The sequence below is a fragment of the Vicugna pacos genome, chromosome 21 (assembly GCF_048564905.1).
Source record: "Vicugna pacos chromosome 21, VicPac4, whole genome shotgun sequence".
NCBI classification, from domain to species: Eukaryota; Metazoa; Chordata; class Mammalia; order Artiodactyla; family Camelidae; genus Vicugna; species Vicugna pacos.
This window is the reverse complement of record NC_133007.1, coordinates 3,297,719-3,324,482: the sequence shown is the minus strand read 5'-3', so window position 1 is coordinate 3,324,482 and position 26,764 is coordinate 3,297,719. Positions and strand designations below refer to the sequence as shown.

At 38.2% G+C, this 26,764-nt stretch overlaps 1 protein-coding gene across 14 annotated transcripts in view; it reads right to left on the bottom strand.

Moving 5' to 3' along the window:
• Positions 1-26,764, bottom strand: part of LOC140687922 (succinyl-CoA:glutarate CoA-transferase-like) — a 129,552-nt gene that overhangs the window by 16,958 nt on the left and 85,830 nt on the right. For 3 of the 14 annotated variants that reach the window (XR_012062545.1, XR_012062544.1, XR_012062546.1), the window contains exon 5: positions 1,560-1,654. The exons of 2 other annotated variants lie outside the window; for them this stretch is intronic. Coding sequence is in view for 9 of the 12 variants with exons in the window: in XM_072945858.1 (XP_072801959.1) it covers positions 10,133-10,291 (159 nt within the window). In the remaining 3 variants the exon portion in view is untranslated. Of the gene's footprint in view, positions 1-1,330; positions 1,655-4,465; positions 4,752-4,776; positions 6,258-10,085; positions 11,000-13,087; positions 13,518-23,654; positions 24,213-26,764 lie in introns of those variants that run through there. 9 more of the 14 variants (XM_072945862.1, XM_072945858.1, XM_072945870.1 and 6 more) reach the window with 8 other exon arrangements.

Here is a 26,764-nt window from a genome sequence, read left to right as displayed (position 1 = left end):
GGGCGCTGACCACCTAAATAAAGCAGGTGCTACAGCAGGAGCAGCAGCAACTCGTCACATGATTATCTGTATTTTTTAAAGTAATTTGTTGAGTTGAAGTTCACCTCCCATAGAATTAACCACTTAAAAGCGCACAGCTGGGTGGCATTTAGTATATTCACAATGCTGTGCAATCACTACTTCTATTTAATTCCAAAACATTCTCATTGCCCCCCCATGTCCACCAAAGAAAAGAAACCCTGCACCCATTGAGCAGTGACTCCCATCCTCCCCAGTTCCTGGAAACTGACAACCTGAGTTCTGTACCAATAGATTTATCTATTCTGAAATTTTCAAGTAGGTGGAATAGTACAGTATATGACCTTTCGTGACTGGCTGCTTCTCCATTTAGCCTAATGTTTTCAAGGTTCATCTAGCTAGAGTAATGTTTATACCATGTATCAGACTTTATATTTTTATGGTTTAATAATGTACCATTGTATGTATTTACCATAATTTGTTTATTCATTCCTCTATGAATGTTTCAGCCATTTCCACCTTTTGGCTATGGTGAACCATTTTGCTATGAAAATGCATGTCCGTATATTTGTTTGAATACCTGTTTTCAATTCTTATGGGGCATATATCTAGCAGTAGAATTGAGGGATCAAATGGTAACTTTCTGAGGCACTTACAAACTGTTTTTCAATGTGACTATCCCATTTTACAATCCGACCAGCAATGTTTGAAGGTTCTGGTTTCTCCATATCTTTGCCTGTACTTGTTGTCTGTCTTTTTTTTTTTTTTTTAAGAGCTGTGCTAGTGGGTGTGAAGTGGATTTTGCATTGAAGTTTTCATTTACAGTTCCCTAATGACTAATGACATTGAGCATCTTTTCATGTGCTTATTGGCCACTTGTATTTCTTCTTTGGAAACAAATCTGTTCAGCTCCCACTTTTAAACTGAGGTTGTCTTTTTATTGTTTAGCTGTAAGAGTTCTTCATATGTTCTGGATACAAGTCCCTTATCAGGCGTATGATTTGCAAATACATTACCCTCTTTTGTTGTTGTTGTTTTTTTAATTTTTGATAGTGTCTTTTGAAACACAAAAGTTTTAAATTTTGTTGAATTCTAATTCCTTTAGTTTTTTCTTTTGTTGTTTGTAATTTTAGTGTTCTCTAACCCAAGATAATGAAGATTTACTCTTATATTCTTTTTTTTCTCTAAAACTAATAAGTCCTAGTAAATTGGAAGGTTTTTTTTCTTATATTTTCTTCTACAGTTCTTTTGTTTTACAGTTTTAGCTTTTATATTCAGGTTTATTATCCATTTTGAGTTAATTTTTGTATTTGATGAGGTAGGGGTCCAACAATTCTTGTTTTAATGACAAAAATTATATATATTTAAGGTGTACAACATGTGATTTGATATATAAAAGATAGCGAAGTGATGACTACAGTCAAGTAATCAACATACTGTCTCCTCACATGATTACCAGTCCTGATTACCCTCTTTGATCTTTACGTTCTTCTGTTAAGCTATGAATATTTTGACAGCAAGTATCGTTTCTACTTACTCACCACGGTTTCCTGAACATCTTGTACCATTTCTTATTTATTTGTAGAATAAATGAGACCTTGTGCAAATAATTTCATCTTGAGAATCAGCTCATGTTCTACAAAACAATAAATTTAAACAACATCATTCTATGTGAGCCTTCAAGTTTTAGTAAAATTATGTGAATTTTTCTCAACTGGGATGACTTAGTAATATGATTATGTATCCTTTAAAAACCAGTCTCAGGTTGGACAACTATCATCTAATTTCAGCTTGAGAGCTCTCTGGAAAAACCTACTGTTTTCTGGCACATGGTACCTATTGAATAATTCTGTTCTGTGATGGAGCCAAGAATAATAATCATTTCTCATAGTTGAAGTTCTTGCAAATAACATAAATGGCTATACTTTTTTGTCATCCCAGAGATAGGTCATGTTTATATTTTATTTTTAAAATATTTTGTTTTTTAATAAATGTTTAAATTTAGATTTGGTCAGATTCCTGCTCACCCTTGGGACAGCCCTGTCATCCCTATTAAGTAACTGGATTCAGATTCACATTCATTCATTTAATAAATACTTACTGATCTCCAACGAAATGCCAGAAAAATGTTTACTGGGGACAGTGAAGAGGAATCTATTTCACAAGAACACCCTCTCTGAAGAAATAGCATTTACTTTGAGGTTTTATTGAAGTAGAAGGTAAGGAATATCAAGATCTGGAGAGAAATGATTTCAGGCAGAGGAAGCAGAAAATGGGAGGCCCCCGTGCTTGGGGAGTGGGATGACTAGTGTGGCTAGATCTGAATTATTTTGTTTTTTGTTTGTTTGCTTTTTTAAAATTGAGTTATAGTCAGTTTACAATGTTGTGCCAATTTCCAGTGTAGAGCACAATTTTTCAGTTATACATGAACATACATATATTCATTGTCACATTCTTTTTCACTGTGAGCTACCAAAAGATCTTGTATATATTTCCCTGTGCTATACAGTATAAACCTGTTTATCTGTTCTACATATGCCTGCCAGCATCTACAAATTTTGAACTCCCAGTCTGTCCCTTCCCACCCCCCACTACCCTGGCAACCACAAGTTTGTATTCTATGTCTATGAGTCTGTTTCTGTTTTGTATTTATGTTCTTTTTTTTTTTTTAGATTCCACATATGAGTGATCTCATATGGTATTTTTCTTTCTCTTTCTGGCTTACTTCACTTAGAATGACATTCTCCAGGAATATCCGTGTTGCTGCAAATGGTGTTATGTTGTCATTTTTATGGCTGAATAGTATTTCATTGTATAAATATACCACATCTTCTTTATCCAGTCATCTATTGATGGACATTTAGGCTGTTTCCATGTCTTGGCTATTGTAGATAGTGCTGCTATGAACATCAGGGTGCAGGTGTCATTTTCAAGTAGGGTTCCTTCTGGATATATGCCCAGGAGTGGGATTCCTGGTCATATGGTAAGTCTATTCCTAGTGTTTTGAGGAATGTCCATATTGTTTTCCACAGTGGCTGCACCAAACTGCATTCCCAGAAATAGCTCATTTTTAAGTTGGCAGTCTCAAAAATAATGGTGATTATATAGCAAATGCAGCTTCCTTTGAAATACTCTGAAGCATTCTCATGGAAACCTTTTTATCTTTACTGTATCATTGTAAAGTGGGAAAGGAATGAGTGATTGTTGGTATCAAATGACCATTTCCTTAGGCTCAGTGAACTGGGCTATTCTCATACATTTCAGCTGTACAGTTTTAGTTTTATGGTTTTCTGTGGTTCTGGTCACTGTGATGGTCTATGTGAATCCTTTACAAGTTACAATTTTCATCACCTCTAAAGTGTGTTTTTATCTGTCAGTGAAGCCATTTAGTAATAAATTTCTCATGAATAATAATACTGATTTGACAATATAATTTGGGCATAAAATATTATTTGATTTTTAGAGGAGTTGGAATGCTTTTCCTAAATTTATGTTTTTCTTAAATGTTACAATTAATGGGCCTCGTAAGTCAATGTTATTTCTCTGACTTCAAAGAAGCTATTTATTCAGGCAAGAGAACACTTTGGCAGTACTCTGTATACCAGGAAGTACATCACTTCATTTAGTAGGGATTGGTGACGCTAGAGGACATGTCTCAATTAATAAAATGTAGTTTTTTATTACTCAATATGGCAGATTATGGAAAATGAAGAAAATTTTTCATTTGTTTTATATTTCACTCATTATAATTTTAATACCAAAATCTGACTTTAAAGAGAATAAAATAAGAGGGAAAACTATGGATCAATTCCATTTGTAAATGTAGATGCAAAATCCAAATTACTCTAAAATGTTAGCAAATTGAAATCAGCAGTGAATTAAAAACATCTTGCTTGACCAAGTAGCATTTACTCCAAAGAAATGTAAAAATGATTCAACGTGCTTTGCAAACTCATTATATAAACACATTAAAGAACTATATAATTATATCAACAGATTTAAAATAACATTTAATTTTTAGTCATTTGTAACATAAGCTCTAAGTAATATAAGACTAGGAATAAACTACTGTAACATAATGAAGGGAATTTATCAAAAATCTACATGTCCAATTGTGAAATATTAAGCAACCAAAACGTGGAACAGGACTTCAGTGCCCTCTAGCATCATGATTAAATGACATGATTTTGGAAGGTCTAGCTAATGTAAAAAATAAGAAAAGAGGAAATAAGTTATACTAATGTCAGAACAGAAGGATCAAATTATCTTTATTTGTAGGTGGTAGGGTTGCAGGCTTGGAAAATATCATAGACCAAATTTTTAAAAAATATTGAATTAAAAAGAGATTTTTTCACACAAAATAAATAAAAATCAATAGCTTTAAAACTATCAATCAATAGAAATTAAATGGAAAACTACCCCACTTATAATAAAAATAAAAGCTAGAAAATAAGTAGAAATAAATTTTATAATAAAAATGAAAGCTAGAAAATAAATGGAAATGAATTTAATAGAACACAAAGGAAGACCACTAAACAGTCTTGTGGGAGGATGCAGAATGAGATGAGTTTAGAGATGTACAGCCTTTAGAATTTCCGAGTGAGTCTCTTGGCTGTACCCTCTTGTGTCACCTGCTTCCCTGCGGTGGTCAGATGCTGTACAGTGCCCTGGCCTCTTCCCACTCAGGACCACTTCCAGAGGATGAAGAGAGCCTGTAACTTCTGGATGCTAACCTGATGAGCAAGACAAATCTTACCCCAAAGATGTATTTTGTTGTGTGTTTGACATCGTTAACAGAAAAGAAAAGAAAAAAGGAAAAAAACCCATGCAGTTACAAATAAGGAGGCTATGTCTGAAAATTATTATTTTTTTTTAAATTATGTTTAGGATTTAGTGAGCAGTTAGGAGAAAAATCATTTCATTGGTGTAATCCCTTGATTGACTTAACTTGTTTTTTTAATTAGGAAGAAGAGTGTGTTCCATTTACCACCTGGGGAAAGTGTATACATATAACCCTTTGTGCAAGTGCTCTTTTTCTGGGTAAGAACCTGCCACAGACTTTTTAAAATCTAATGTGAAATGCTGAGAAAACTGAAAGTCAAGCTGGGAACTATGTAGTCTCGTAGAGAAAACTTTTTCCAGAGAACATCTGGGCCAACGCAGGGCACCGCTCTGGAGGTTCCACAGTCTCTTCTGCTCACAGTGCTTCCCCCAATTCTTTTCACCTCATTTGTTCAAATCAGATCAGTGGTTTAGGACTCTCCAGGGTGTGATTAAGAGACCGGATGGAGGCATTGAGAATTCTAAAATTTTCCTTTTTTTTTTTTTTTTACATTTTTTATTGATTCATAATCATTTTACAGTGTTGTGTCAAATTCCAGTGTTCAGCACAATTTTTCAGTCATTCATGGACATATACACACTCATTGTCACATTTTTTTCTCTGTGATTTATCATAACATTTTGTGTATATTTCCTTGTGCTGTACAGTGTAATCTTGTTTATCTATTCTACAATTAAAATTTTCCAAGAATAACAACCAAGGTAAAATGTCTAAGAATAGCCTAACAAAAGGATAGTAGGAACTATCAAAAAAATAAAAATAAAAACTACAGAAAAATATAAAAGATGCCTTAATGACACGATTCCAGATTAAAAGATCATATCTCTAAAATATCAGAAGTTATAAAATTGATTTGGGGTTTATTGTGAATAAAATCATATTAGTAATATAATAATTAATAAGATAATGAAATTTTACTAGTTCAAGAATAGCCAGATTAGAAAATAGGACAGGAAGTCAAGATATGGGCTCTGATATTGATAATTAATTAATATAAGAGATGGATGGCATTACAAATCAGGGAGATAAATAAAGGTTATTCTGTAAATGGAACACTTGTTAGCTACTTGGGGGGAAAAGAAAAGACGGAAATCATACAGTGAACCATATATTGTGATAAATTCCAGAAACATTTAAAAATAACACAGTTAGAAAAAAACTAGAAATAAATATGGATGAATATACAACTTCGAGATAAGCAGTAAGTTTCAGAGGAAAATATATAAAGATTTTCATGCATCAGAAGCATCCTAATTTTAAACAAAACACCAGAGGATGTTATTTGTTTACAAATCCGACAAGGGGCTAATTCCTTCAATGCACAGAGAGTTCAGATCACTTCAAAGGTAACATCAACAAATCTCAGGAGTGTAGAAGGCAGAGAAGATGAACACACCTTCACAAAGGAAAAAATAGATGTCACAGACCAATGGTAATTCAGTCAGTTCACATCAGAATGAAATAGTTTTCCACGTCTCAGGTGACACAGGTCTGTTTATGAGGATGAAGTGCCAGTGATCACCAATCCCAAGCCTAGGTTACTGGACTTTTTTTGTGAAGTATGGTTTATTAATAATGCTGTGTTAATTTCTGGTGTTCTCCACAGCCTTCTTATAAAGCAGTTCGGCAGTTCATTTCAAGAGTCAGGAATATTCATATGCTTTAACCCACTAATTCAGCTTTGAAAAACTTTTAATCAGGAAGTATTTCAAAACGGCAGGGAAAAGTCAATATGGACGCAAGTCACAGACATACTTTTATGTGTGTATATATATATATACATATAATCTCAGCCAAAATATTCTTCCACCCTTCACATAGTAGAATATTCTGCAGCCATGAAAAACTGTGTCCATGAAAATATTTTATGACATGTCAAAGTGTTATGCTTATGATAAGCTTGAGAATAAAATTAATATATAAAATGATTTGTAATATAACAGCAATGCACAGTTCTGAAGGAATTATGTCTACAGGAAGAAGCATTTTTCTTATTTTATTTTTTATTCATTTTCAGAGTTGGAGTCTTTTGATTGTAGGTGACAAAATCAATCTCCAATATGCTTAAACAACAACCAAAAAATGGGGATGCATGGGATTTATTGGTACCTGTAAATGAAAACCTCAGGTCTGAGGTCTGGCTTCAGTCAAGGAGAGAGACTGTAGCCCAGATGATGTCAAGGGCTGGTTTTGTCCTGTCTTCATTCTGTGTCCAAGGATGTCTCAGCATGCTGCTTCTAGGCACTCAGCATCCCAGATCACACATCAATCCAAACCAAGAGAGGTCTCTTTTGGCAGCTTCCTCTCTTGATAGAGGAAGCTTATCATTCACATGGGCACCAGCACGTATCTCATCACATAATAGTGGCTCTTACTAGGTTATTTGCCAATTCTCAAATCATGTGCAAGGCCAATAGAATGAGGGATATTATTTGTCTTAAGCCAACTGAGATCTACCTATGGTGCTTCAGAAAGAGTGGGTCAATCGAGCTTAAATCACAGGACTAAAAACAGAAGGGACGTTATTTATCCTAAAGCAAAATCTGGGTCCTCTTCTAAGACTGGGGACAGATCCAGGACAACAGTTCTGTCCACTACTGAGTATTTTCAAATTTTCTTTAATGAGCAAATATTAAATATATGATCAGAAAAGATGAAAAGTAAGAAGAAACTTGAGGAAGGAGAATGGAAAGCTTTCCTGTTTCTGAAGAAATATTGAACCCATTAAGTGCTTGGAAGAAAAATGGAAATGTGTCAAGTTTGTAAAAGTTCTGAAATGAATTAGAATTGATTTCACAGACCATGTAGGAGGCAGTGCTATACAGTTAGTGTGTCTTTGGGCTCTTTGAGTATTTCAGTTCTTTCACTTAATAGTTGCTTCATTTGGGGCAAATTGCATCATCTCCACGTGGCTCTAATTCCTGATTTGTAAAAGAGATATAATATTCCCTTTCCCACAGGGTGATTGTAAGGATTTAGAAAAAATAGATGTGTGCTGAAGCAATAGTAAGCATTTAAAGAATCTTAACTGTTATGATTACTTAATACATAATTAAAAATTATTATGCAGACGTTTTAAAACTGCATACTATTTAAATGGCCTATATGTGCTATACAAGAGAGGAAGGCTTAATATACCTTCTATAATACATTTTTCTCAGCGTTAACTAATTTTCACATTTAATCACACACACACCAAAAAGTTATTCCTTTCACAAGCATGAAGCCTTAACTGTGAAGAAAAGGATGATGAAAGAGAGTAGAGGAGGAAATAAAATGCTTTCTCTACAAACTGATGGCTTACAAACTAAGAAAAACAACTTTTTAAGACTTTGGTCACCATATTCATAGCTCATGCTTAGGTAGAGTTTTTCACATGCCTGTGGTTAATGTTCCAATTGTTTTCACATTTAGTAAATCATTGACTTATCACAATAGTCCTATAAATTGCTATTATTAACCCGCCATTGTATGGGTGAGGAGATTGAAGCCCCTAGAGGCTAAGAAATTTGCACAAGGCCCCACAGCTAGCATTGGAGCTGGTATCCAGATGCAGGAGAGTGGCTCCTGGAGGGGCTTTAGATACTCAGTCTGCTCTCCCTTGCAGGTGCAAGCTAGCCGCCCACTTTTACTGTAAATAACATGATGTGGTTCACTTAGTCTTGAAATTCACATTCTTTGTAGCTTTCTCTCTGGGGCAGCCATCAGGAGCAGCCAGGGACACTGCGTACATGCTTCTGGACTATGTCCAAGAAGGCAGATGGAAGGAAAACAGTTTAAAAATGGGATCTTTAATGTGCATTCTTCAGTGGCCAGAAATAAACCTGCCTAGTGAGGAACTGAAACCCAATCAGCCACGTGCAAATTATGCTTCAGGCACCCCCGCTGCCCTTGGGTCCATACAGTCAGAACTACAGTGGATCAGGAACATGAAACTTGTGCAAATGCAGGGAGTAGGAATACCTGCCATTTTAAGATCTCAAGGAGTATGAAAAGCATGTGAAACTTTCATCAGCAGAGATCTGCTGTCACTTCCAGTGTTTCCCTCAGGGCATGTCCACAGCTTCACTGGTCCTATTCAGAATGAAGATGACAGCTAGCACCTGCTGACACCTGAATCAGTGATAGGTTCTTCCTTGAAAGGAAGCGTATCCCCTTCATGGGTTACAACTAGTCCATAACCTAAATATTTCTATAGATGTAGAAGGGATATTTTCATTGTTTCTGCTATCACAGATTTGTCTCCAAAAGAACATGCCACCAGTTACTCCATTTTCACCCATTTAAAGATACACTTAACAGGCTTCCTTCTTTAGTGCAGTTTTAGGTTTACAGAAAAATTCACAGAAAGTGGAGTTCCCATATATTCCCTATGCCCTGCACACAGCTGCTTCTGCTGTCAGCATGTTACATTAGTGGATGCACTCATTCTTTTTGACATCCTTCATTCCTCCTCCCCTAAAGTTTAACATGCCTGATATTCACATCTCTTGTGGCATTTATGTGCGATTTACATCACTTCTCACGTTTATGTGAGGTTTACAGCACATGCATGTTGTCTGTTTAAACGTGGTTTGGGGGCAAGTTTCTGTGTAGAAATACAATCATTAGTGAGTCTCATGCTGCTGGGTTCTTGGGTTGTCAGGTCCTGTTGACCATTGCTTCAGTTATTGGGATCACTGTCTACGGACTTTCAGTGTTCATTGTATTTTCTGCAAAACTTCCCAAGAACCTGAATGGAAGAGATCCAATCCAGAAGTACCTGACTGTGCAGGTGGGCCACGCCCATCACTGCTTCCCTCATCAGTTTTATCATCATCGTGACCCTGAGCGCCATATATGAGAAAGTGGCAATCATGATGACTGACTCTGGTAAGCTCCTCATGCAGCTGAGGTCATTTCTACACCAGTTTTAGAACCAGGTCTAAACAGAGACTGTATCTTTTAGCACTTCAATTCCAGTACATTACAGTCTTTAGAAAACTTCAAGTGTAAGTGTATTTTCTCTAGCCTATGTGAGAAGTGAATTAGCTCCAGCTTTGCATTAGTAAAAGGGACAAAGGTAGCATTAGAATGTCCAAGCTCTGTGTAAACTGGTCAGTGCCTAATAATAATTTCAATTACATTAGATCATGTACGCTATTGTTGAAAGTAAATAGTCTCTGTATTGCAAATAAGTGGAAGAGGGTCGTGGTTCCAGTGGCTGATTTGCTTGTGCATTATGGAGAGGACAAGTAATCACAGTCTTATGTGTGTTTCATGCTGTTCCTGTTAGTGTAGCTCCATTCTGATCAGCTGTGGCTTCTCTAATAAATGTTTCTTCTGTCTGGCTTGTATCCCAGCCAGCGGCTTAGCAGCCCAAGTTAAGTGCTTCCCACACGCTGCATGTGGCTGGGTCGTTCTCCCAGTGGTCTGCTCCGTGGTCATCTTCTGAAAACACCAAGACCAATTCAAATTCTGAACTAGGAGGATGACCCGTTTTATGTTCCCCAAATATTTCTAGCAAGCTGCCCTGTGTTTTGTATTTTCCTCAATAGTCCTACCTTACTGCCGTTCAGGGGGACAAGAGAGTATCATTTAGCAGGATGTTTAAAAGTAGCTTTCTGTCAATTTACATCTGACAGAGGACAGTTCTTGCCCATTGGATACTGTTGTGCTTTTAAATTTTAAGGAATGGCTGACTTTTTTTTTTTTTTTGCCTTGTGGGATATTGCGTTCATAGTGGGAGAAACACAACAGTGTGTACACTTGGAATTAACATAGTAGCTATGTTAAGGAATTCAAAACAGCTTAAATGAAAACAGTGTGAATTGTGTATATATATATGTGTGTGTGAATGTGTATAAATATATATATATATATATATATATATATATTTATATACACATACATACATATTTACCATGTTAACTCATGTGTCCATGGCTTTGATTAGGGTCTCAAAGCCGTTCACAGTTTTACAGACTTAACTTTTCTGTATTCTAGCTGCAGAGCTCCCAAGGACCAGACTGACTATGAGAACAAGCTAGTCATGGAGGTGTTCTTGTTCCAGTTTGTCAACTACTACTCCTCGTGCTTCTACATCACATTCTTTAAGGGCAGATTTGTGACTTATCCAGGAGATCTGGTGTATTGGCTCTGAAAATACAGAAATTAAGAGGTGTGAATACAGCTTTGTGTTCTGACAGTCTAACCTGTTTCATGTTTTCTCTTAGTTGCCCAATGAAGAGTGTCTTTACTCTCTTTTCCTTAGATTTCTTAAGGCATAAAATAATGACAATTTCATGTTAGAGCTATATAAAATTTAAATGAGATTTTCTTTCTAATATTCCAGTGTGACCCAGGTGGCTGTCTCCTTGAACTGATGACACAGCTGACAATAATCATAGGAGTACAGTCCATCTGGAATAACATACAAGAGGTGTTACTTTCGTGAGTACTAAGTCATGTGATCTTGGGGTGAGAACGGCCCACCCATCCATGTCATTTTCCTGCGTGCCCATCTCTAAAACAGGGGAGACTCTCTGCCTATTAAAGCTCTCCAGATAAGGTGATCCAGCCAACAGTGTAAACGTACCTGCTGTTTAATAATTATGCTTAAATACCTTCCTTTTTCTGTTTAATTTAAATCCCCAAGTGCTATAGTTTCTGCTTATTAGCCCATCACTGAGGACTGACTGATCAGAGCCCTTTGAGAGATGGGCATTTTTGGGGCCGTGAACTAAGTTTTCCCACAACTTCCCACAACTTTCTCCTCCTTTTATACATGCATTTAAAAATCCATAACAGGAATTTGCTGAGTGTCTAGTATGTGCTAGTCACTGTATTAAATGTTCTACATATATGTGTGTGTGTGCGTGTGTGTACAATTTAATCACACAAACAATCCTTATTCTTATCTTCCTTTTACAAATGAAGATACTGTGGCTTAAAGAAGGTAAATGATTTGCCTAAGCTCTCATTGCCAATAAGAGACCACTGTGGGACTCAGATGTAAGACCCTATCTCTCTGAATGCATGTTCTTCTAAGAACAGAGACTGTCTTGGGGTCCTAAGGCACAGGGTTACATAATGTTTTAAGAGACACTCTTCTAAAATAATAACTACAGAGGTTTTGACTTACTGTTCTCTTCCTAAAAATGAGAAAAGCAGATGTTAGCAAAGGTCACACTGTCCTTTTGATTTTCACATAAGCTCAATCCCACATCAAAGTGGACAGTCCAGTGTTATCTGCAATTTCTGAACATTTCAAGGAGCTTACTGTATTCGCGTTCTGTTGCTGTTGTAACAAGTATCCCCAAACGTCATGGTAGTAGGAAGAAAAAAGGAAAAGTCTCCACTAAACAACACAAATTTAACCTTGTAGGTTTCTTGAATGCAGAAGCCTGCAGAAGTCATAGTATTGACAGGGCTGTTTCTGAAGGCCTCAGGGGAATCTGTATCTTTGACTTTTCTGGCTTCCAGAGGCCACCTGCATCTCTTGGCCTGTGACAGATTTTCTCTCTCTAAAGGTCAGCATGGTTGTGTGTCTCTGACTCTGATTCTGTGGTCACATCTCCTCTCCTCTCTCCCCTCTTTTGCCTCCCTCTTCCTCCTTTAACCACCCTGGTGATCACACTGGGCCCACCTCTATAATCCAGCTCGTCTCTCTTAGAGTTGGCTGGTTAGCAAACTTAACTGCTTCTGCAACAATAGGCCCCCTTTGCCAGGGAACCTGACCTCTTCATATATTCTGGGGATTAGGACATAGACATCTTGGGGGGGGAATCATTATTCTGCCTACCACACTAACGTTTTTAAGATAATTTCTGGCTTTGAGTTTCTGTTCTCATGAAACTCTTGATCTCTCTTCTGTCTTGCCTTCCACACCAGCATTCTGCTTCTGGCCAACATAACTGCAGAGCTGACCCCTCTCAGTGGTGTCCCCCAAAACCACTTACACAAGCAGGCCTTACTGTTTTTTGAAGCATGGAGGAGAAACTCAAACAACTTGAATTTTGAAATAAAAAACCTGCATCATTTTAAAATCTTCCGTACCACTATAAAAAATTATTTTTTTAAATTTGTTTTTTAATTTTTAAACTATTTTAAACTTTGTTAATTTTTTTAAACTTTATTTTTTTTATCATCCTTCATTGTAGGCTCCAGAAACTTGCTATTCTGCCCACCACATCCAAGTTCCCTTTCATTGTTTCTCCTCCCTTTCCTAACATTCCTTCTCTCTCCCTTATTACCAAATTTCTGTCCATTCTCTTTATAGGGCAGTTAAATTATTCTTTCTTTCGTTCTTTCGTTCTTTCGTTCTTTCTTTCTTTCTTTCTTTCTTTCTTTCTTTCTTTCTTTCTTTCTTTCTTTCTTTCTTTCTGTTTTTGCAGAGTGAACAGCTTTGCGTGTCAGTGTGTCCTTCCACATTTCTTCACAAGGGCTTCATCTATCAGTTTCAGTATGGATTACTGGGGTCTGTCTCGAAACAAAGGCATTTCCCTTGTCCCCCAGCCCACCATGCCCCTCAAAAAAAAAAAAAAAGATTCTGATCTTCGCTGTGAAATGAATCTTTTTTTTTCCCTACTGTATAGTGGACAACTCTTACACTGAGCTCAGTCAGATTTTTCCAGAGGAGTAAATGTAGCTCATGTGCAAATAATACTAGTTTTCTCTGTGAAAAGAAATAGATAAGATAGAGAAAATACTTAACACAGATTACTCAAAAGCACTTTCTGAAGGAAATAGGCAAATTATTTAACACTGAATTTTGTTGAATCTGCTTATCAGTGAGCTATTTTTACCAATCAAGGAGAAGGACATATTTCCTAAATGGGTACTGAGCAATTCATGTGAAATGAAACTTGCTCATATGAACTAGTTTAAAGTAAAGGGTGCACTATAGTATCTGTGGTCTGTTTATAACTTCGCTTAAGTAAACACATTGTTGTAGGTTCCAGTGAGCTGAACTTTACCTCCATGTATTTCTACTATGGGCTAAAATATTTAGGGAATATGTTTTGAATTATGTTTCCCTTGTTTGAAAACCAGGAATGCTGAATGGTAGCCAAGTTTGAGGGTGGCTTGTGTTTTCCTCACTGCCTCTTCTCTTTGTATAAGGTGCCAGTTTCCTTCTTAAATTTTCATATAAAATCCTAACATACCAAATATCTATCAATTACTCTTGCTGCACCAAAACTATACCCATCCTCAAAAATACATAGGAAGGGAAAAGAAAACTTATCAAACTTAGCGACTATTTTCATGCTATTTAAATATGTCTAAAGGAACATAATGAAATGAATTTCACCATAACTTATCTGCCTCCACCCCCCAATCCCATGTGGGGTTCTTGAATAGGATTCTGGGAGCAAATGAAGAAGGACAGTGATGCCGTGATCCAGGCACCCTCTGGGGTCTCTCCAGCACTTGGATCGGCACCTGGTATAAAGTAGGTCTCAGTCCGAGCCAGCTGAGTGAGTGAGTGACTCACAGGCATCGAATGCATAACATCAGTGAAATAAGAGCATTCTTTGTAGGACTCAGAGAATAAACTGAGAGCCTGTGTCCTTCCCAGCCTCACATACTATTTTGATATTGGGGTCATTTCTGGGAATGTTATTCTGTACTTGACAAAAGGCTAGTACAATTCCAGGGTTAAGCAACTTGCCCTGGGGAAATTTTATGATAAAATAATAAGAAAAACAGTTAAATGCCCAAAATGACATAGCATTGTCCTTTGGTGTTTAGATAATGTATGGCTGTAATTTTCTTACTTTATATGTTTTCTACATTTTCCACTGTGTGTATGCACTACTATATAATAAGAAAAACCAAATGTATAAAAGAGAAAATCTCTCTTCTCCAGATATGATTTGGTTAGAGGATAAGTCAGATATATATAATAAGAGAATCTTAAATACATATGTCCATAATTCACTCTTTAAATTCAGGAACAGGAAATTCAGGAATAAAATAGATTAAGAAAATTAAAGATACTTGTATTCAAGATTAGCATGTGGGAGTGTCTTCAACAGAAATGGTGATAATCCATAATGCGGGGATTAAATGTGATAATGCAGGTACAAACACAACATGAAGTAGAAAATGCCACGTGGCAAGCACTGAGTAAAGGACAATTTACTATGATTATGCCAATATGTGTGGTCAAGTCCCAAGCAAATGATTGTGTAACCCCTGCTAGAGGGAGAAAGCTTCCAGCCTTGGCTGGAAAGGGGGGCGAATCCAGTGTCTGTATATTTTTAAAATGTCTACCGGTGCTTCTCATGTGCAAATTGGTTCTGCCCGAGAACCATAACCCAACAGAAAACCCAAAAGACCGGGGACAATGATAGGTAGACGACAGCCCAAGCTTTTCTGCCACAGATGAGTGGTTCCACTCAGGAAGACTGAACAAGAGGCTTAGAGTCTTAGCTAAGGACAAGCAAGTCGGGACTTCTAATATTACCTAATGCCATCAACGGGGGAGGGCAGTTCAGCACAAGAAGGGAGCGCCAGGTGAGTTAACATGGAAGTTTCAACCTGGATCCATACCGTGATGGATTTAGGTCCAGGGTGGTAAAAGCCCTGCTTCCCTGAGGCATGGACCGGATTCCATAAGAGGCTGAGACAGGAAGTATGAGGCACAGAAAAATTCCCCCAGGAGACTCCCGAGTCTGGGTGCCAGGAAGGGTGACGGACGAGCGCGGGCCCAGCGCCACCCGCACCACAGGGCTCCCAGGGGCTGTGGAGCTGCGCGCTCCTGCCCGAACCTCAGACCTGCCTGCAGCGCTCCGGGCTGCGGCCTGGGGAACGGCTTCAACAGCAGGCTGTCGCCGTCATTCTCGTAGGTACTGCAGTGACCCCCACACCTGTGGCCACGATGATTCCAAGCCAAGGGTCTAAGTGACTTCAACCCTATTTACAGGTGAGCACAGCCGGTTAGCCTGTGCTGCTCAAAAGGAAGATCCCACATGGGGTTCTGATGTGTCAGGGGGGTTGCTAATACCTGGCCTGCTTTGAATCTTTCACCTGACAGCAGCCTGGGCAGTGGAAGTTTCACCTCCCAATTTTATTTCAACTTTTTTTGTTGAAAGTATATTTGGTTTACAATATTGTGTTAATTCTTGGTGTACAGCATAGTGATTCACTTATACATACATATATATATATATATATATTCCTTGTCATATTCTTTTTCACTATAGGCTATTAAAAGTTACTGAATGAAGTTCCCTGTGCTATACAGTAGGACCTTGATGTTTGATGCAAAAATTACTAAAGAAAGTATTTCCAGACTAAACCTAGCCATGTATGACAGAGTTGAGTTTATCTCAGGATTTAAATTTGGTTTAGATCTCCAGGATCTCTTTATCAACTTATCATAAGTAAAGAGCCTGTGGACCACTTCTCAGAAAAATGTTTTAAAATCATAAGATTTAGAGAATAAAGAAGGAAGATAACTATACTGAAAAGCAGATATCAAAATATAGAAATGGGCATTTGTGATACAGTAATATCTGAATTATTGGAAGAACGTGTTGATTAAGAGGATCCAGTGGTGGGTCTACTAACCGCAACATTCTGCCATAGCAGAGAGTGTAAATCATCTTCTGAGATCTGCAACAATTGCATTTGGAATGAGAATAAAGTTAAATAACAAATAAGCCATGAAGTGTGGATTCAGATTCAGGGGTATCTCGAGTCCATATCCCCACCACTTCCCAGAGCTTCCGGCTCTTCCCCTAATGTTACTGAAAGAGGTGGGGAAAGTTTGTGAAGCGAAGGGCATGTTCCATTGCAAAGAAATCTCATAGCAAACCTGGGAGCATGGCCAGTGAAAGATCAACGCTGAGATCAGAGGCAGCAGGAAACCTAGCAAGGGCAGCTCTTCACAAGTCACATCATGTACTCTGTGTGTGTCCATGTGTGTGTGCATACAGACGTGTGGGCATGTATGATGTGTACACCTGCCTTTCGTGTGAAGCTGCCTCACAGTCTAAATTTGAAATCCATCCAAACGTACAGTGCAGTCAGCCGAAGCTCAACCAGACGCTACGTTGTCTGTATTGCTGAACTCCACGAGTAAACCACCTGCCAGCTGTTGCTTTCACGGACGACAGCTCTGTAGGCTACAGGCCCATGCCTTGTTTCACTGCCAACTCTGATTTCATTTCAGGACAAATTGCCACTTGAAAAAGGGAAAGTATTCAGTTGGCCCATAAGCCTCTGAGTGATGAAAAAGATAACCTTTTAAGACAGCATCCAGGAGGGGGCAGAGCACTGGGCTGCGAGTCGAAGCTGTGTTTCTTTCAAGCTCTGCACTGACTTTGAGGCGGCATGTCACTTCTTTGGCCCTTGATTTGTTCAGCTTAAATTAGGGTCTTGGACCTGTTTGATCCAACGTTAGAGTATCACTTTTCTGCTTGGTGACCCTCCATGGCTCCGCAATTCCTTCAGAGGGAAAAATGCCCACATCCTCACTTGCAGTCTCTTAGGTTCCACCCCCAAACCCACCACTTATTTCCTATTCACTCTGGCCCACACCAGTCTGCACGCTGTCTGTCCAGCTTTAGGGACCTCCAGGCCTGTGATCACTGTTCCCTCTGCCCCTCCTTTGCCCACTACTTTGCCTCCATCTTTGCCTTATTCAAAGGTCACTGCCCCATCCCCACTCCTCCCTGCCACATATTCCTCGCCCTCCTTTATTTTCCTCCACAGCACTTATCACCAGATCACAGACCCTGTATATCTTTCTTTTACTTATTTTCTCTGACAACGTTCAGACTGGAAAGACCATGGTGGATAATAGCAGAGAAACGGGGGGAAAAAAGACAAATGAGGGAAGGTATCTTCTAAAAGCTAAAATGCTCACCTGAAAAGGAGGTAGGACATAAAGTAATAGCTGTTACAATTTTGGTAACCCAAGGTACGTAGTCAGGACAAGTTTTCACAATATTTGGGGGTAGGTAGGCAGCAATAAAAAGAAATTTATCCTGAAAAGAAGAAATTAAATTCTTGGGAAGATGATGTGTTCAGCTTGAAATATCAGTAATACTTTTATGACCTTGGTCTGATAATATCTTGCCTTATAATTTGATCTGTTTGGCAGCTGGGTCATGAATCTAATGGTGCCACAGTTTCAGGAGCAGAACAGACCACCCCACAATGGGAACTGGACAACCATCTGTATCCCATGGGCAAACTGGGGTTATTTTATGAATACCTTGAAATGAGCAAGTCATCAGTGGAGATTTCGGTGCTGTCGGTTATTTTAGAGTATGTCTTGGGTCTCAGAAGCATTGGTTACCAAGCCAAACAATGACCCATCATACAGGAACAGAGCCCGCTTTTGTCCATTAGGTGCAATTATGCAGTCAGGCTTTCAAATAGTGTGCCTGTGTGTATCTTTGTCAATATTTATGTTGTACAAAGCTGAAGATTTACCACCAAGGAATGAAATGGAATGTTCATTCAGGTACGTCTCCACCATTGATTCTCAGATCCTTCTGGTCATGTCATCTAAAGATGAACTCAGAACCGTTATTAGATGTGACTCAGCTCGGGCTGTAGCCCGTGTGGCACAGCTGTTGGCTGATATCCTTCTAAACAGTCATGTGAGCCAGCCAGCCTGTGCAGAAAGCCCGCAAGAGCATCCTGCCTCATGGCAGCAAGGTTCACAGGGTCATCCCTTCCACATCTCACACCTGCCTTTGACATTGTTGCTATTTCTTCTGGCCGATGGTTTCTGCCTGGTTCCTTGAGCGACCTCATGGCACATCACTGGCTTGAATTCAGGATGAGTTTGCTGATCTGGAGTATCGGTTGAGCACAGATCCCCACCTTCTCCAATGTATTTGTCCATTTCTGTACATTTGCTTGGCCTTTGTTTCTCATTGGTTGAACTTGGTTTTGAGCTCTCGGTTGCCTTTAAATGGTTGCTTCTCAAAATAGATTTCCATAGGAAACATTATCTATTCTATTATGCATGGCTCACTTTTATCTACTAGAAGGCTGATGATGTGCACGTTTTGTATCTGAGACTTTTCAGCTCACCACTGTCTTGAATTAGTTTTTTTTTTTTTAAGCTTAGGAGACAGGAAAGGATTTTGGTCAATATGCTTTGCATGTATGCATGCGGGTTCATGTATGCAAAGGCACCTTTTGTGCTTCCTGTTTATAAGTCTACAGAGAGAGGGAGTTTTTTCTTTCCCTAAATTACATTCTATATATAAAATAATTGCTTTTAAAAATATACATTATACATGGAAAGGCATCTGGTTCCCTCAGTGCGTGAAAGGTCATTTTGTGGAGTCTTCAGTCAGCTATGCTTTGTGGCCTAAGTCTGATTTGAGTTTCATCTTTGGTTTTGTTGTGTTTCATGACCAAGTTTCATTAAGGCTGCAGCTGCAGTCCCTGGTGTAGAAGTTATGTTCGTTTATTCTGCTTATTTTCAAAAGGACTATAAGCCAATGACCTGTTATTCCAAAATGAGTCATAATTGTAAATATGTCTTATTGGGGCTATTATCAGCATTAATAATAACAACAACATTCTGGGGGCAGCCTATCATTTGGTATTTTAACACACACGAAGAAAGCCTTGGAAAAAAGTTATTGTTCTAGTTAAGTCAAATAAAGGTCATTGAAAGGAAAAGTTGTACACTTTTGGGAGAAATTGATAGGACTTTTAGAACTTTATAGTCTCATTAAAATACCAATTAAATAATTCAGCCTCCCCCTACCCTGCAAAACAGGATGGAGTAACAGATTTTCTAGAGAGATTTTTCAGATTTATTCATTTTCCTATTATCTAAATAATCCCAAACGAATTAGAAAATTCAATCCATTTCTGAGAGTAGGCAGTCTGTTATTCTGTATTCAATGCTGGAGTGAAACTTATTTTGTGTTCTTTTCGTTCATGGGAGATGATAAAATTTCCAAGTGCTTTTTGAATTATTTTTGTTCCTCTAAAATAATGTGCATTTGGGGGTGATCTCCTGACCTCCGTTTCCTCCTGCCAGTTTTCCCCATGATCATTAATGACACCCCACCTGCCTTTTAAGTTATGCCTCTTAGCTGCTGAAGGGGAACAGCTACAGGTAGATGACCCTGGAACCCTCCACCCGTGCTTTGTTAGACCTCACACCCAGTCACCAACCCTAGTCTCCTTCGGCTGAAGTACTTTTCTCTGCTTTTCTGCCTGGAAGGAGTCTTGCCAAGCCTTGGTAGGAACCCTTCCACTTTTTAGAGATTTTCTACTCTCCTTTCTAGGCATGAATTGCACTTGATTCTTGTCTTGATGGTGCGTGATCGTGTCCATGTCCATTGTGCTCCCCGGCTGGACTGATTCTGTCGGAGGCAGTAGTCAGGCTTTTCATCTTCCCGTCCATGTCTGGAGCACCACAGCCTGGACCCTGGTTCTCATACGTGTTAAAGTGACTTGAGCTTGGAGTTTCAGCACACTCACATACAACTGTTAGATGTAACATTGCCCCCAAGGCCTCCACAAGCTTCTATAGGGCATATGTTTTTTTCTGAGTGAAATTTCTCTTTTATTTCTTTTAGTGAATTCCCCACTGTCATTTGAGATTATTAGAGTAACCCTGAGTTGTTAACCACAATAGATCTCCCCCCACCAGCGAAAGATCCTGCTGTCTGAGAACTCAGAAATGGGACATAAGAGAAATAATCTATCAGTCTTAAAATCTGGAAGCCATAAGATACCGTTTTGTACTTAGAGCACCCACAGCACAAACACCAGTCTCTCAAGAATTTGACGCTGCCTTCCCAGAGGGCAGGTGCCATAAGTGAAATGCAGTGAGTGATGAAGTGAGAACTCTTTGTCTCTGACTGCCTCTTCCACTCTTGCTGTGTTAACTTGATCTACTCTTCATATATTGTGTTCTCCATTTAATTTACTGCAGTTAATATCAGTTGTTCTTCAACATCTCCTTGCACCCGCCCCCTCCATTCCCTCTCTCTCCAGTGCTCTCCCACCCACGCCTCTCCTACACTCTCCAGGATCAGGCCTGTCTCCCCCACGCCCTCACCTCTGTTCTGTCTGCCCACCACCCTCACTGACATTTCCTTAACTCCGCAGAATGAACTTTCCAAAATGGCAGCTGAGTAACTGGGAGGGGGGATTGTAGACCTCTCATCTCTTTATTGATTCATTTGTTTATCTATCCAACAAACATTGAGCACCTGCTATGCCAAACACTGTATCAACTGCTGGGGAGACCAAGATAGGTAAGACTTGGTGTCTGCACTCCCCAGGCCAGGCGGGGCTTTGTGAGGAGTTGATGGATTGCTAAGCAGGTGAACACAAATTGGACTTCCTAGAGCTGGAAATATTTGAACTGGATCTTGAAAGGTGAATGGAAGTTAGCTCTCTATTTTGTGGTAGAGGGAGTGGACACTTCATGCAGAGAGGTAGAGACATATAAGGGTACACGGCATGAAGCAGCTTGACCAGACTGAAGAACAAGTAGTAGGGCTAGAACAAAGTATCCATAGGTGAGAATATCAGGTGCACAAGGCCTCTGTCACGATGGGCCTTGTGTAGTTAGACTTGAATGTATCCTGAAGGAAAGAGGGATATATTGGAATATTTGTAAGCAAGAGAATTGCATAATGTTTATGTTGAAGAAGATCTGGTTACTCTGTCAGCAGAATGGAAGATACTATTTTGGGGGGGAGGCCCATATTTTGGGGGGAAAGGATATTTCGTGGACTACCCCAGGTAACCCACACAACAAGTGGCACACGCCTGCAGAGAGGCCCTGGGCAGAGGGATAGAGACATGGGCGGCAGAAGAGGTGACTGCTGTAGAGGGGACTGCAGGGCTGGGGTGGAGGGCCACAGAGCTGCTGAGGTGACTTCCCAGGGACCCATCCGGAGAGCGGATCTGCAGGGGGAGTTTAAGGGGAAGAGTTGGTTTCGAGGAGATGGTTCTGTGTGTGGCATTTTGAGTGCAAAGTGTCTATGGGACATCTGAGGGGTGATGTCAATTGTTAAGCTGGAGTCACCAGTCAGGAGCTCAGAGGAGCTGTGGGTGAGGCCGTGGGGGTGATTCAGTCCTGCCAGGCGGAGGATTGAAGATGAGGCCCTGGGGAAAAGGGCCATGTACATGGCAAATGGGAGAAGAGAAATCCACCAAGAGAAAGAACAGCAGAGCAGTTGGGAGAAAACTAGTTGAGGCAACACATAGAAAGCTGTAACCTGGCTTAAGAGGGATTTGAACACTGACTTAAAGAAGCATAGTGAGAAAGGGGGGTGTGCGGGGCAAAAAAAGCAAGGGCTAAAGCCCACCTTTAATTGCCAAGACTGGGGAAAAGGAGGAGGAGGACTAAGGTAGCCTTTAAAAAACAGCTCTGTGTGCACATATGCACACAGACTTTTCTGCCTGGGCTTTTTAAATTTATATAAGTAAAACAAAAATTAATGGGGGAAAACATTCCACTGAGAGAAAAATATTTGTCCACGGCGAAAGCTACCTGGTAATCAAATAAACAGGAGCTGAAAATGCCCACTGGTTTGAGACACGCAGCCACCTGCAGGGCAACTCCTGTCTCAGCACTGCGGTGTGGGCTGTGGGGGATGCAGGGCTCTGAGCCCTGGAGGAGTCATCAGCGGAAGCACTTCTCCAAGAAACTGGACTTTAAAGGGAAGAAGAAAGTGTAGAAAGTATCAGAGAGCAGTACAGGTCCGTGAGAGAGGATTGGGCGAGGGCTGGTTTTGTTTTACAGGGGGCATTTCTGGCCTTGCTGAGTTGCTAGGCCTTTGCTCTTATTGGTCTTTGTTCCAAAAGGTTTTTAGAAAGTTCTTCTCGCTTGAGTGTCTGAACAGATTAAATCATGTTGGGTTATTTCTGCCGTTTTATTTTTTTCATTAAAAAATTATCTGGAACTTAATGTCAAAAGTGAGGACACTGTGCCAGGTCTTCCAATGATTAAGCTAATTACTCCAGTACTTGAGTCCACCGAATTGAAGTGTCAGTTTTATAATATTACTAAAAATCTCATAAATATCCACGTCTATTCATTCATACTTTTCCACAAGGGGTCATTTATATAGCATAAGATGTGCTCTTAAAGAACTCATTCTCTATACAAAGGATAACCAAGTAATTAAATAAAAAAGATATTTCAGAGTGCTATAATGGCTAGGAGGAAAATCAGACTGGGTAATGTGATAGTATAACACATGCAGGGACAGTGACTTTAGAATGGATGGTCACAGATCAATCCCTGAAGAGGTGGCATCTGAGTTGCAACCTGAATGATAGGAAGGAGCTAGCCTTGCAAAGATGTGAGAACAAAAGGAATAGAAAATACAAAGGCTCTAGAGCAAGAGTGAGATGTTTGAGGACAGACAGGTTTCAGTGGTGAGATACAGTACTGTGAGAGAGCTACAGGAAACGCAACTGCGAAAGCTGAGGAGATAAAAGTGCAATTTCAAAAACATACTCATTCATTTGTTAACACATATATGAATATATGTTTAGGACTGTGCTAGCTAGAACTATACTAAAAGTAGAAGACGTTTCCTTCTCTCAGCCAAAATACAGTATGTTGATTTTCTAGCCATATATCAAATTGATAACAATACAAGATGATACATAATTAAGTGATGAAATGAATACTGAATTACCACAAAAAAAGAAAATTCATTTTCCTCTCCACTTATTTATTAGCAGTACAACTTAAATAACAGTTCTAACATTTTCAGTACTGCCTCTTTAAAGATGGTTACCTTTACAAGTAATTTCTAATTGTTCTACTTCTTTTTTTTTAGGAGAGATTCAACTATGATTTGAGTGTCTACAATTTGCTAGGTCCTGTGCTAGGGCCTGTGTACACAACAATCTTGAATTGTCAGAACTCCAATTATCGTTTTGTACAGAGCAAAGTTAGGCTCAAAGAGATCTGCCAAAAGTCAAGCAGAGTTGAAATTCAAATTCAGATTCCGCAGCTAGCACAATATTCTTTCCACATAATGTACAGCAAAACTATCTTCTGCCTTTGTTTCTTAAAATCATTAAAAGCAAGTTTTAGAAACATGCTGCTTACTTACTATGTATTTCTATCAAATTTCTGAGAGTTAATGTTTCAATATCAAATTAGAGAATTATTTTTTAGTTCTATGATTCATAGTACCTATTTAAAATCATTATCAGTATACCATACCTCTATATTTTTGAGTACTCTTTAAAAATACATTGAGACCATCTATGATGATCTAGTGAGAGCCAGAAGACCTGTGATTTGGAAACTGTTGTATTTCCAAAAAAATAATAACTGAATATTCAATTTTCCTGCACAGACTTTTCAGAGGCAGTTCATGGAAGAGCATTCTTCCTCTGTGATCTGTTAAATCAAAATTAGTTAATCTTCGGTTAAAATTACAGTCAATCAAGACTCTTCACCACAATCAAGTTGGTTAACCAAGGGGTATAGTTGAGCAATGGGAAAATTCCTAAAAACTCCAAAGAAAAAATGACAGTAATAATTACATACAAAAATGAAAATCAGGCAAGTTTCAAATGCCAAAAATCAAGCATATAAAACTTTGGTGAAAGTCGCTATTGCTAAAACCCTCAGAAAAGATGAAGAATAGGGAGATACTAATATTGCCTAATGTTTTTTGGTAGGGTTTCAATACCCAAATAATTTTAGCATCTACAATGAAACTATACCAATGAGAACATGAAATTTAGCCATACAATTCCAAAAAGAGAAAAGAATAAATAATCCTTTAAAAATTTAGTCATCTAAGCTAACTACTACCCTTTGTTTTGTTACATTTCTTCTGTTCTTATTTATAACCAAAGTTCCTTTTCCAATCCACTATATCTTCTGCCAGCCATGGTGAGTGTTTGAGTCTTCGAGTAAATGTTAATTAATGCCATAAACATTCAACTTCCACTTGAAGCGTCAATCTTATTTTCACTCATACTCATACTATCTCCTTCCTCTTTTTCCATTACTAAGTGTCGCAGATGATGCTATCATTACATTGCTTTCTGTATTTATAAGGGTCCAAGCTCATAACCCCAGACTTATGGGCAACACATTTATTCCCTTTAGACATTAACTCTTCCTTTCTCCTTCCTCTTGATGGAAACAATTTTCAATAGTCTATGTGAAAGATGAGCTCACCATCTCTTACACACTTAAAATTATAGACATGTTGGTGAGATTTATTTCAATGATTATTGCCATCTGTTCTTTCTATTCTACAGAAAAGAGGGTCTGCCACTGCAAACTGAACTATTGGTTCATTTAATTATTCTACCTCTGAAAGTGACCTATATTTAACTTTCCAGGAAATGAAGAAAACGGTAATGCATTGTGACAACCATAACACTATGGAAGAACGTACAAAATTTTAAAATGTTATCAGCAGATCTGGCTTCCCTTTTATTTCTATTTTATATAGAAAACTAATGTTAATGTTCACAAAGTAAATCTAATACAAAATGTCTTAAAATTTTAAACAGTAGCAGGTAAAATAGCTTAAAAGAAGCTTAAAAGAGCCTCAGTTTTCTGAAAAATTAGAAACCTCTATTTTCTAATAAGTTCATTCTAAGTATTAGTTATTAGGTACTAATATGAAAGTCATATTTTGAATGACTGTCCTTATTAGAAAAGCTATACCAAACAGCTCCTCTATTTATTAATATCAAGAAAATCTGGTCATATGCTCTCAAATTAAGGAAGCTACCAATGATTAGATAAAATACACAAATGAATAAGAAATGCCTTGTAACTTACCGGTTAACAATTATTAAAAAATATAAAGCATATGGATCAGAAATGAAAAAACTTAAAACTGTTTTTATTCACAGATAATATAATATGTGTGGACCACATCCTAAGAAATCTACAAAAGCGTTGCTAGAAATAAGTTAACTTAATTAGGTTTTAGATTATAACGACAATATACAAAATTCAATTATGTTTCTATATACTAGCAACAAATAATTAGAAAATAAAATTTTAAAACATTACTATCTATGATAGCACCAAAAATATGAAATACTTAGGGATAAACTTTGTGAAATATACGCAAGATATTTAACATACAAATGTGGAAAACTAACACTATGTGGAAAATGTAAAACAGTGCAAAGACAAAGAAAAGAAGACCTAAATAAATGGAAAAATATATCATGTTTATGGATTATAATATTCAACATTAACATGTCAATTCTCACCAAAATGATCTATGGATTCTATGCAACCCCAAACAAAATCCAAGCAGGATTTTTTGCAAAACTTGACAAGTAGATTTTAAAATGTATTTAGGGGTGCAATCCCCCCCAAAATAGCCAAACAATTTTGAAAATGAAGAAAACAGCTGGAAGATTTATATTATCCAACTTCAGGACTTACTGTGAAGCTATAGTAATGAAGACAAGCGTTACACTGGCCTAAGGACAAACCCTATGGAACACAACAGAAAGCCCAGAAATAGACCCACATATGTATGGTTAATTGGTTTTCCAAAAAGATACCAATATAATTCAACCCTTCCTGTATATATTTTCAAACATACGTAAGGAGGAAACAATATTACTCCATGTTATTCTTTTGGAAATAATAGGATTAAAACGTGTAACGGCTTAGTTTTCCCTGATTAGTAACACATTAAATCCACACAGAAAGGTATCTCAATGTTTCATCTTCTCTGTGTTCAGCAATTAGTTCCTCTCCTTGGGGAGCTGGAACGCAATCAGCTGTGCACTACAGAAATACAGCTGCTTTTCTCTTATTTAAACTAGAGAAAGGTAGGGGAAATGAGAACACTGACTACATGATCCTTAGGATATATTCTGAATGCACATATTTAAAAAAAAAACAAAACCCTGTCAAATAGGAGCTTTAAAAATGTTTTATTCCAGATTAAAAAATGGAAA